Source organism: Hippichthys cyanospilos, chromosome 21, assembly GCF_059441005.1.
Source record: "Hippichthys cyanospilos isolate Australia breed blue-spotted pipefish chromosome 21, RoL_Hcya_1.0, whole genome shotgun sequence".
In the NCBI taxonomy this organism is placed as follows: domain Eukaryota; kingdom Metazoa; phylum Chordata; class Actinopteri; order Syngnathiformes; family Syngnathidae; genus Hippichthys; species Hippichthys cyanospilos.
Window position 1 is genome coordinate 818,603 of NC_142389.1, and position 11,615 is coordinate 830,217.

General features: G+C 48.9%; 4 protein-coding genes across 7 annotated transcripts; 2 read left to right on the forward strand and 2 right to left on the reverse strand.

Moving 5' to 3' along the window:
* Positions 1–362: 362 nt before the first annotated feature.
* On the reverse strand, positions 363–5,239 carry gmnn (geminin DNA replication inhibitor). 4 transcript variants are annotated; one of them, XM_088404533.1, is made up of 8 exons: positions 3,727–5,239; positions 3,384–3,514; positions 2,947–3,031; positions 2,254–2,358; positions 2,031–2,172; positions 1,375–1,457; positions 615–725; positions 363–550 (listed from the first exon to the last, which is right to left on the reverse strand). In XM_088404533.1, exons 3-8 carry the CDS (start codon positions 3,013–3,015, stop codon positions 461–463), a joined length of 600 nt encoding a protein of 199 aa, XP_088260659.1. In that variant the 5' UTR covers positions 3,016–3,031; positions 3,384–3,514; positions 3,727–5,239; the 3' UTR covers positions 363–460. The 4 variants fall into 4 exon arrangements, with proteins under 4 accessions (XP_088260659.1, XP_088260657.1, XP_088260656.1 ...); XM_088404531.1 differs by lacking the exon at positions 3,384–3,514; XM_088404530.1 differs by having other exon boundaries at positions 3,384–5,239.
* c21h6orf62 (chromosome 21 C6orf62 homolog) lies at positions 3,425–6,876 on the forward strand. The gene is made up of 5 exons (XM_088404534.1): positions 3,425–4,781; positions 4,855–5,031; positions 5,103–5,228; positions 5,736–5,870; positions 6,064–6,876. Exons 1-5 carry the CDS (start codon positions 4,653–4,655, stop codon positions 6,187–6,189), a joined length of 693 nt encoding a protein of 230 aa, XP_088260660.1. The 5' UTR covers positions 3,425–4,652; the 3' UTR covers positions 6,190–6,876.
* A 351-nt stretch (positions 6,877–7,227) lies between these two features.
* On the reverse strand, positions 7,228–8,252 carry acot13 (acyl-CoA thioesterase 13). Its single transcript, XM_088404537.1, has 3 exons — positions 8,150–8,252; positions 7,888–8,072; positions 7,228–7,455 (listed from the first exon to the last, which is right to left on the reverse strand). The coding sequence occupies exons 1-3, from the start codon at positions 8,231–8,233 to the stop codon at positions 7,296–7,298; spliced, it is 429 nt and encodes a 142-aa protein (XP_088260663.1). The 5' UTR covers positions 8,234–8,252; the 3' UTR covers positions 7,228–7,295.
* A 53-nt stretch (positions 8,253–8,305) lies between these two features.
* On the forward strand, positions 8,306–11,416 carry tdp2b (tyrosyl-DNA phosphodiesterase 2b). The gene is made up of 6 exons (XM_088404488.1): positions 8,306–9,006; positions 9,086–9,207; positions 9,397–9,552; positions 10,049–10,140; positions 10,218–10,336; positions 10,548–11,416. The coding sequence occupies exons 1-6, from the start codon at positions 8,875–8,877 to the stop codon at positions 11,022–11,024; spliced, it is 1,098 nt and encodes a 365-aa protein (XP_088260614.1). The 5' UTR covers positions 8,306–8,874; the 3' UTR covers positions 11,025–11,416.
* Positions 11,417–11,615: the final 199 nt, after the last annotated feature.

The window sequence follows — 11,615 nt, forward strand, 5'->3', positions numbered from 1 at the left end:
TATTTTTGGTGGGCGGCAAGAAACGACCATGTAAACTTTACAAAAAAAATAGATGGGAGTCTTCCTGTAAAAGATTAGATTTTGTATAAATTTTGTGGAAAATGTTTTCTATGGTAAGGCTTTTTCTCGCAAAAAAAAAGTCTATAGTAAGGCTTTTTTTTTTTCAAAAAAAAAAAAAAACAAGTCTATATTAAGGGTTTTTTTTCGCAAAAAAACGACAGTCTATAGCTAGGCTTTTTTTTTTTTTTTTTTTAAATCACCGTCCTGTCTGGCGACTTCCGGCGGGGCTCGCGCAAACCCTTCTTCCCGAGACGGATGGAAAGGTTGAAAAAAAGTTCAAACTTGATAGGCGGAGGGGGACGTGTTGTGTCAAGCGTTTATTCTAAAATACGTGGCGTCCATCAATGGACCGAAAAACCAAAAGAAAGCAAAAGAAAAACAGCCGGCGCCGGAAAGCGGCTTATTCGCCGCCACGGTCCCGCGCTTCTTCTCCCTCCGCCTTTGGGCCTTCCGTCTCCCGCGGGCGCTCCGGCCCCTTCCCGCTCAGGCGCTGCATTTGGAGAGGGGCTTCAGCCGCGCGCCCGAAAAGGCGAGCGGGCGGGCGGGCGGCGTACCTCGATCACGTCGGCCATGTATCGGACGTGCTCGGCCAGCTCGCGCAGCTCCTGGTTGTCGCCCGTCAGCCGAGCGATGCGCTCGTCTTTGGCCCTCGCGTCTTTGTGCAGCTGCGAGGTTCGGGTAGGCGTGCGAACCAAAAGTTAGGAAGAACAAAAAAAAAAACAAGTCCTTCTTATGCCCCCCACGTGACATTTCACAACGCCATTAAAAAAAAAAAAAAGTATTTACTTTGCAAGGTTTTTGGCTGCGGTTTGATTACAAAGCCGAACCCGAATTCAATTCTTTTCAACTCTTGACATCGATCTAAAGGGTATAATGTAATGGAGAAATATTTTGTCCTCGTTCTTCAGATGGTACTATCCAAAAAGTCAAATGGGCTGTTGATTCATCCTGGAAGTGAACGGAGTTGTGAGAACGCCGCTTGTCTGATAAAAGTTGGAGAGATTTATGGGCGCCGATCCATCGCCGTAGCTTCTATTCTATGCGACTTTCAGCCTGGCGGAAAAAAGGTATGCAAAAACGGGACCAAAAAAATAAATCCAAATGTTGATACGTCTGTTCTTTTGTTCCTGCGACAAGTTGAGCCTTCAACCGCTACGACTTCCAAAGCTCGTAGGTTCCGTTATCACACTTTGCGACGCGCGGCCAACCAACCTTGCTTCTCGGCAAGGGGCGGGACACCGATTTGGTGGTGGGTGGGACAAAAAAAAAGCCAAGCGGCAAAACGATCGGTGAGCGTAGCGGCTATGAACTCGCCTTCTCGTTCTCCTGCAGAACATCAAACAAAGCCTTGCGACGTTCTTCCGCGATCTCTTTCCAGTAGGCGGGAGGAGGAGTTTCTGCAATACAAATCCACAACAGAAAGAAGATGAGGAAGAAGGCTTTGCACGTATCCCAAGTTTGCCTGGAATTTCTTCTTTTTCGGGGGGAGCGAAACGCCCGTCTTCGGCCCCGTCGTACGGTCGGGATGATGAACGGGACGCATGCGGCGAGCGACGAGGCGCGCCAAGAACAAAAGGAGCCCTTTTACTTCCTGCTCGGTAAGACCGGTATCGCCAAAGTCCCGTTTAGGAAGACGTTCGATCGCCGATGTGCCAAACATCATTCGGATGCGCTCACGACACCGGGCAAAGCGCTTAAAGATCACGTCCCGGCCGCTTTAAACAAAGTATGAGCGATCGTTGGCACGTGCCCGCGAGAGCTTTACGGGGCATCGCGGTAAAGGCGGTGATACGCACCCCGGCTAGAACCGACACGGCCCACCACCGTGCTGAAAACATAGCGAATTTTGCATGGAAAACAGTCCCCATCTGGCAGATTTTCACTTTGGACGCAACTTCGAATAAGTGCCCGCAGGGCGGGCATTGAATTGGAGCGCCCGGGCCGGAGTTGGCGAGGAGACGCGGGCCCACCTTTGACCATGAGCTCGTAAGCTTCCTCCGACGCGTTCAAAGCCGAAAGGTCCTCCGTCTGCGTGGACTTGACTTCCGTGCGCACCCTTTTCCAGCCTCCGCTTTGCCGGTCCGGCCGTTGGTTCCGCTTGGGGGCGGCGCCCTGCAACCCCGCATTCAACTTTTGTCTTTTCAAAAAGAAATTCATTTGCCGGAAAAGGGAAAAAAAAAAAAAAACCCTCACCTGAGCGGACTTTCCCGAACGGCTGTTGACCGACAAGGGCCGGAGGACGTGCGGGTCGGGCCCGGAAGAACTCGTTGCGGTTTTTGGCGTTTGGGAGAAAATACTCTGGAGGGAAAATGGCACATTTGGCTTCAAATCTTACAGGGTGTCATTTGAACGAGGATTCTGAACCGGATCGGGGGTACTTCGTTACTACGGACGCTTCGTAGGAACGATGAATGAAGAAAGCGTGCTTACCGAAAGATCAGCAATTTCTTTCACAGAAAATACTCCAAATGGCACAACGTTGCGCCACACGCCTGGATTACTTGGAAGAATCTTAAATCGTTTTGACAAGTGCAGAGTCATTTAACATTTACGAAATCGTGAACAATCCAATTCATTTTAAATGATATTGCAAACATGAGAATTGCTCAAGCAACGAAAAAGTCTTGAACTACAACTATGGTATTGCCGCTTCAAAAGTGCGGCATGGGAAGTCAACGCAATATTCAATGATGAAAATGACAGTAGATTGAAATATTAAGTGTGGTCGACTTCGGATGGAAGCTTTCACCCCCTTACAGAAGATTTAGACACATTTCCACGTAATTACCAGACGTATTCTTAAACGGCACCGCCCCCCCCCCCCCCCCCCACACACACACACACACACACACACACACACAAAACCCCTCCAAATGCTATCCTCACCTTGACTCCCCGTCTGACATTTTCTTGATCGCGAGCAGGGCCGTGTCTCACTTTAGCGCCGTAACTCATCTTGCAGTCGCCAAGTCTGTTGCCAAAACGACATTTCAAGTTTACAAGGGGAAACCAAGCGCACAGAATTTCGCCACTGGCGGTTTGCGTGATAAGCTAACTTGGGAGAGTCCTTGCTAGGCTAGCTTCGTCGCTAAGCTATCGTATACCAAGCCCGTCAATAGCGCGGCCACTTTGCGAGACAGAGTCGCAAACGTGACTTCATTGAACGGCGTCAACTTACCGTTAATTACGGGGGGGAGAAAAAAAAAAAGTCAAAAGGACTGCTCGCCTCGACAAAATCAAGCTCGCGCCTTACTCGTTTAAATACAATCGTGCCGGGTCACGTGACTGCTCTCGCTGATTTGGTAGCCCCGCCTTCTTCTTACGTTACGTGACGTCCTGCGCGTGACGCGTACAAACACGTCACGTGTCTATCCGGCTGCCATTTTGGAAAAGCTTTCCGACGCAGGAGGGCTTCGCGAAGTTTGTTGTTTTTCGTCGCCGTCGTTCTTCTAACCTGAAAAAAACGACGTACCGAGTGTGTATACAAAAACCAAACCGCTGGACGCGAAATAATGGGCCCGCCGCCGGGAGACAGACCGCGCCGCACGTCTATTGAAAGAACGGGGGACTTGAGCTGGACGGTCGATTTATCTTGACATGGCATGCGCTAGCATTTAGGGCGACCCCGAACGAACGGAGGAAAAGATCCACAACCGCCTAACGTACCGGCTATTGAGAGACGCGAGGTGGGACATCGGGTTGTTTTGGTTTGCCGGCTGAAATAGAGAATCCCCACCGAGTTGTCGGCGACGCGATCTTGACCCCCGCACTGGAAAAAAAAAAAGCCAAAACAACAAAATGTCGAGCTCTCGCGCTAGCTTCCTGTTAGCTTTTTAGCAACGCTCGACACCGGCGAGGACATTTAAGGAAAGATGATCGAATCGTAACCGAAAAGCGTCCCCCTCCCCCGCCCTCCTAAAAAGAAGAAAAAAAAGCCACTCGGGCCCCCAAGGAGATAAAATGTAGCTTCGGTCGCTGTTTAGTCAACGGTTAGCCTGCTAGCTCGACTTAGCTCGAGGGCTAAAAATACAGCATGACCGCCAGCAGCACAACGAGCGAGTAGGCCGCGAGCCAGAAAGCGGCGAGGAAAATGTCAAACAGCCTTCGTCGTCTCCTTCCATGTGTGCCAACGTCTCCCCGCCATGCTCGTCCGTATTCCCGGTCCAGTACACTCAGCCATGGCTGAAGAGTAGCCGCTAGTCGTCCATTTCATCTAGCGTCGCTATGGGGCTCTACTGTAGGAAGGAAAACTAATAATAGTAATCAATCACATTTTTGCCGCGTTTTTATTTTCCAATCTGCTGGAAAAATCCTGTTTGAGGGTGTAGCCTCTTAAAACGATTGATTTTTGACCAACAAGGAGATGTAGTCTGCCACCCTACAAGGAAAAAAAAAAAAGCACGTAAAAATGGCTTGATTCTGGTGTTGTTTGGTTTGAAGACCTGTTTGAGTTTTTACCTGTAGAGTGGATAGTTTACAGACTTGGTTAGCGCGCCATCGACAGTAAGCGCAAACGTAAAAATAAAAAGTATAAAAATAAGGAAGTAGAGCGAGCGGGCCGAGAAGGAAAGTTGACACCATCGCATCAGACCATGGGGGATCCGACCACGCGACGAAACCAAACCAGAAATCGTCTCCGCGCTCAGCTGCGGAAGAAACGGGAATCGTTGGCCGATCAGTTCGATTTCAAGATTTACATGGCCTTTGTTTTCAAGGACAAGGTGCGTACGCGCGCCGGCGCGCGCAAAAGATCTGAACCTTTCCTCGCCACGTCGCGCGTCGGCTTGCCTGCAGAAAAAGAAGTCGGCGCTCTTCGAGGTGGCCGAAGTGGTGCCGGTGATGACCAACAACTACGAGGAGGACATCCTGCGCGGCGTGCGGGATTCCCGCTACTCCCTGGAGAGTTCCATAGAGCTCCTGCACAAGGATGTGGTGCAGCTCCACGCCCCCCGATACCAGTCCATGCGAAGGGTACGGTCGGGATCGCCGGCGTCCGCCGGGCTCCGCGACGGCCCCGTTCCGCCGTCTTCTCTCTGCGGCAGGACGTGATTGGCTGCACGCAGGAGATGGACTTCATCCTTTGGCCGCGCAACGATATCGAGAAGATCGTCTGTCTGCTCTTCTCCAGGTGGAAGGGAGCCGACGACGAGCCCTTCCGGCCCATTCAGGTCAGGAGTTGGCAGGCGCGGGCCCAAACCGCATTCTCACGCTATGGTAACCTAAAGCAAAAATAGCGCCGTTTGCCAAATATGGCTAGGACGCAGCCTCGATTTTGGGGTCAAATTCTGGGATTTCTGTGTTAGCGTGGAAGAGACACGCACGCACGCTTTGGCAACAATGTCAAAACTAAACACGGAATAAATCCCATCCTTTGTAAATTCTTCATCCTTCCTTATGTTAAATGAAGTGTGTTTCGGATTTTCCACATTGTGGGTGGTCAGCGAACGCAGCGCGCCCCCCCCAAGCAGCTCCAGGTCAATTTGCCATAAATAGCAAACGTTGCGCACGATCCGTCAAGTTTGTGATTGTGCGCATGTGCCAAAAGACCGTAATTAATAACTGAGTCAAACGGAATACCTTTTCTCTCATCAAAACAAAGCAAAACCTCATGACCGCATCTAGAGAGTATTGGGTGCAATCGCGCGTGCGCTTCTGACGCCGTCTCCCCCTTTCAGGCCAAGTTTGAGTTCCAGCACGGCGATTACGAGAAGCAGTGCTTACACGCGCTAACTCGCAAGGACAAAGCTGGAATGATCATGAACAACCCGGCGCAGTCAGTCTTTCTCTTCATGGATCGACACCACCTACAGGTGAGCGACGGGCACCACCGCACTGAACCCCCACTAACTAACCTGCCGCGTAGCTCTGTGACAATGGGTGGGCTGGATATTCCGCTGCCCTTTGGCGGCCAAGGCGTAGAAGCGCAGAATGCCGTCTTTGAAAAAGAGCATTTTCATGATCTTCTCAGTCATTTTTTTCATGTTTTTGTGTGCGTGCGCGCAGACTGTTAAAAGCAAGGCAACGGTGCTGAAGCTGTGCAGCCTGTGCTTGCACCTCCCCCAGGACCAGCTGACCTGCTGGGGCGTGGGCGACGTCGAGGACCACCTCAGACCTTACATGCCCGATTAGGCTTCTTCCTCAAGGGGGTCGTGCCTTCAACACCCCCCAATTCCTCTCTATCCTGCCTTCAGAAGCCATTTAGATGTTCTCATTGTCGCTCCCCCTCCTCCTCCTCCTCCTCCTCCTCCTTGCCTTCCTCATTCCCGCTCAGTCATCCACTTTGTTTTCAGTCAACCTGCACGAACATTGATTTGGAGCGATTGGTCGCTGCAGCCGTCACGGCGGCAGGCAGGCAGGAACTTTTTTTTTTTTTTTGGTCAGGAGAGAGAAACACGGACATGTCGTTTAATCCTTGTCACGGGAGAAGAGATGATGTTTTTTGTTGTTGATTTGTCGTTTCCGGGAAAAACAAGTTTGGAGTGTAACGATTGTAATAACTCCGCAAACAATACAATATGACGTCCGATCATATGCGCTTCTTCTCCGCTCTCGAGAGATTTCATTTTTTCCTGGGGGGAAGGGGGGTTACGCTTTAATCACTCCTAATGTTCGATTTTTGGGACGCGAGGAATAGCAATCGTGCACCTAACCAAAGCTAACTAACATTTTATGTTTGGATTGGATCAAATTGCTTGTCAACATTTTTTTTCCCCATGTTCACGTGTGCAGTTGAGGTTTGAGGCTTTTTTTCCCCCATTTTTGTTCTGTTGATCAATACTGCTGAGCATATATCAATAAATGTCAATGCAACACTCATCTCCGCTCTTGTTTTTTTGGGTGTTATTGCACAAGTGCATTTATTTGCAACGTATGGCCTGACATGCAAAAACGTCAAGAGGAGCTGGCTGTTGTACGGCTCTTGGACTTCATAATGATCTCATTTACAAGCAAAAATGAGACCAATCCTAAGCCTAAAAGTCAGAACGTCTTAAATTGATACAGACGCATTTTAAAATTGAGGAACAGTTGCGGCACTATTCCTGGATTAAAAAATGCATATTTTGAGCTGTTCGAATTGCGTCTGACCAGAAGATGGAGGTTTAAAATAGTTTTTTTTAAGCTAAAAAGTGAATGTTTTTGCATGAGAATGAAGGCAAAATACGTTAATAAAGTGGTCATACGTGTTGTATTTGTAGACATCTTTGCTGGCAATGGAGAGAAGAGCTGAGGCGGCTTTAACTGTTGCCAAGGTGCTTGGTGTGGCGCCCTTGCGCTATCAATTTTCCCGAGGCCTTGCTGGTCAAGTCCACGGTGGAGAAGGCCAAGGTGCGGCCTTCCTTCAGCACCCGAGCCGTGATAAGCACGTCCTCGCCCAGCTTGGCCGCGTTCATGTAACTGCGCAAACACAAACGGGGAAAAAAGGCAAGCGGCATTTTTTTAAGTGGAAGAAAATAACACATTTTACAGGAGGTTAACAAAAAAAACCATGAATTTTAGGAGGGAAAAATACAAAGCCATAATAAAAAAATGTAAACCTTTTTGTAATATTAATTTTCAAAGCTTGAGACAAGTACATTTCTTTGCAAGAAAAACGCGGGAGACTCACAGCAACAATTTTACAAGAAAATATAAGGACGTTAAGGAATGAAAAGAATCCATTTTTTTCGCTGTTTTACTTTTTGTTCGTAAAAAAATGTTTCTATAAAGTTCTGGGTTAAATTGATGTGTATTTTTAAATGTGAGTATTTATCAATACATTTCATGAGGAAAATGCAAGAGAAGAAAAAAAACCCATTTAACGAGGGAAAACGGACTATTGCAACTTACGTGATGTTCATGTCGACGCTGACCCCGGGCGCCCCCCTGTCGCCGTACATGATGGCCATGGTGGAGATGACATCGACCAGGGTGGCGGTGAGGCCGCCGTGCAGCGTCCCGAAGCCGTTGGTGTGCTCCTCGGCCACCCGCATCTCGCACACCACCTTGCCGGGCGCCGCCGACACCACCTCCACCTTGCCGACGGACAAACCGGAAGACATGAGCGGCACTCGACTCATCTTGGTTCATTGCCGAATGACAACATCTTCACCTTGCCCAGGACTCTGTCGAAACCTGGCCTGTCTTTCATAGATCGCATTATTTGCTTGATGGAATTTAAGGACAACGACGCCATGCTCAATAGATGGGGGGGGGGGGGGGGGGGGGGGGGGGAACAGTCGGAACCGGCAATGTCAAACCGAACCCGGAAGTTGTTCCGTTTCTGTTGTTTTCCGGGTAGAAACGTGATCATCAATTTGTTTAAATAATATGATGCGAAGAATGCTAAAACATCAACATCGATGAAACGTTGAAGACTTGACAATCTATTTTAAGCAATATGAATGGAGTTCATAACTTGTTCGGACAAGCGTTAAAATTGCCCGGAAGTATTTTACCGGCACACTCTTGCTAAGGAAGTCGAATCCGAATCCGACGGTACTCAACTTCGGACACATCCGGGTAGAAACATGACTACGACTCTGCCAAAACGACATAAAAATAGAGGCTATGACGACTACTAAAGTATATACATTGATTTATCATTCAGGAACAATCGCGATTTTTATCGGAACGAATTGCGTATTAATACCCGAATGCTCTTAAAACCATGTACTCGGAACTAAGTGCTAAAGCCTTCCGGATGTATTTTTCCGGCACACAGTCGCCAACATAAACAACAACGCGAAAGTTGCCATCGGTGCGCGATTTTATCTTTTTAAATTATATTTTATAACAGGGACAACAGTTTTTCCCCCCTCCGAGTTTTTTGGCAGTATGGCTTCAACGTCCGGCGCCGGGGATGTGCAAGAGAGCCGAATTCGTCTGTGCGAGGAGTTTGCCGCCGTGGCGGGCATCGATAGCGGCGTGGCTCAATGCTACCTGGCCGAGAACGACTGGAACATGGAGGTGCCCGATTTTCGTTTTGAAAATACAGTTCGTTTCGTTTCAAATGCGTACTCGCTTCAAATAATGCATCTTCGTCCAGAGGGCATTGGACGCTTTTTTCGAAGCCGACATGGAGAAAGTGTTTGAAGATGAGTGGATTTCACAACAAGAACCTTCAAGCAAAAAAAGCAAAGTGGATGAAAGAGCTCCCGTGGTAGCAAGGTGAATAGAAAAGAAAAGCAAAACAAAACAAACATCAATTTTGTATTTTGAGCTGTACTCAAAAAAAAAAAACAAATAGTAATTCCAAGGGACCAACTTTGATCACTGGTCATTGCATGGCAATTTTAATAATACAGTATTGCCCTTGTGGAGAGTCTTACCTCAGGATTGCCTTTGAATGAATCGCAGCATCGACTTAACCGCAGACAGCCCCGGCACGTCGCGTCAACCCGCCGAGGACGGCGAAGGCGACCCGGGACTGACGCTGATCTCGTGGAACGTGGACGGTCTGGACTTGGACAACCTGGCGGAGCGCGCCAGAGGCTTGTGCTCCTACCTGGCCCTGTGAGGCGTATTTTATGTACTTTTCAACTCATCCATCCCCTAAGACTTCTTTTTTTTAGGCTTTTGCTTTCCTTTGTCAACAATCCAGGCAGTTGATCAAACAGCGATCAGCTGTTATTTTTTTGAAACTTGTGTTGTTGTTCTTTTAAATGTTTGGCTGATTGCGGGTCTCACAATGCCCGGTAGGATATGCTTTATATCATTGAGTACTATAGTAATTGATTACCTAACACATAAGAACATAGTCAGTGATGAATTTTGTGGCCGATAGCCTAAAGTAATGGATTACCTTTGCATACAATTAGCTAACGTGCTCTCAATTACTCTGGTTACTAAAATAATCAATTACTTTAGTGCTTGATTGATTTAGTACTAGTCTGTTACAGGCATTCGTTTAGCCAAGCGCTTGAATGTCAAACGTAAAAATACGTCTTTGGGATTGAATGGGTTATTACTTGTTCGGTTTGACACCCTTTTTTTTTTCCTTCCCATGTAGCTACACTCCCGACGTGGTGTTCCTGCAGGAGCTGATTCCGCCCTACGTGCAGTATTTGAAGAAGCGCGCAGTCAGCTACGAGATCATTCAAGGTGAAATGCGTGTTGGGAAGAGATTTTGGAGCGGGACGCGTTTGCGTACGGCGCTCACCGTCGATTTTCCGGAGCAGGCGGCGAAGACGGCTACTTCGTCGGCATGATGCTGAAGAAGGCGCGCGTGAAGCTGCTGGGGAGCCAAACGGTGGCGTTTCCGGGCACTCGCATGATGAGGAACCTGCTGGTGGCGCAAGTACGCCGAAACGCCGCTCCGATTCGACCCGACGCTTTTTGGCCCCGAATGACACTTTTCCCACGCTAAACGAATTCGTTATTTAAGCAATCGATCGGGGCGAATAAATACGAAAGTCGTTGATCACATCACGTAGATATACGTCTTTGGGATTGAAGGAGAGAACGGGAGCGAGGAAGTAACGGCTGCATTATTGTTCCGCCGCGGACAGGTGAGGCTGCGCGACGCCAAGGTGTGCCTGATGACGTCGCACCTGGAGAGCTGCAAGAGCCACTCGGGCGAGCGCGTGACGCAGCTGCGCGAGGTGATGCGGCGGATGCGCGAGGCGCCCGACGACGTGAGCGCGCTGTTCGCCGGCGACACCAACCTGCGCGACGCCGAGGTGGCGCTGGCGGGCCTGCCGCCGGCCGTCTTGGACGTGTGGGAGCGGCTGGGGCGCCAGGAGCACTGCCGCTACACCTGGGACACCGGCGCCAACTCCAACAAGGGGGCGCCCTACGTCAGCCGCTGCCGCTTCGACCGCGTCTACCTGCGACCCGCCGGCCGCCCCGCCGCGCCCCGCCTGGCGCCGGCGCACATGGCGCTGGTGGGACTGGACAAGCTGGACTGCGGGCGCTTCACCAGCGACCACTGGGGCGTCTACTGCAGCTTCAGCATCGGCGCCGCGGATGACCGCGCGCAAACCTGAACGCCTCGGCGCGCCTTCTTTTTTCTTCTTCTTCTTCTGTCAACCCGCCTTCTTTTAAACGCCGTGAGAAACTGTGAAACTCGCGGTGCGGCTCTGTTGGGAAATGTCATGCTGGCGTGCAGCCGCCAGAGGGCGACAATGCCTGCGCGCATTTTGCAAGGGGCGAAATAATTCAATGTCATTTTCGGTGTTGCTCGAACTACTGTTCACGCCGCTCGTACACATGAAAAATAGCCACTTGAAAATGATTTTACTCCTAGCGAAACGCTATATCCAGTTGCTATTGCCTCCATTTTTTTCTTGCAACAATTCTTAATCTTTTTTTTTAAACTGGATGTGCAAAATTGCATTTCACAAGTATTTTAAAATAAAATTACAACTTGTTCAATAAATTTTTTGCGTTTTTTTTTTAAACCTTTATCCCATAAATTATTCATTTATTGATATCATTTTAATTGACATTTTTTATTCTAGTTTTATTTGGGCTTTTCATTGGTCATTTTGGTGCTTTTTTTCTTGAAAAAGGCAGATTTATTGTAAACATTTTTTATATTTTGAAAGAAAATCACAACTTGTTCTTCAATGAAAATG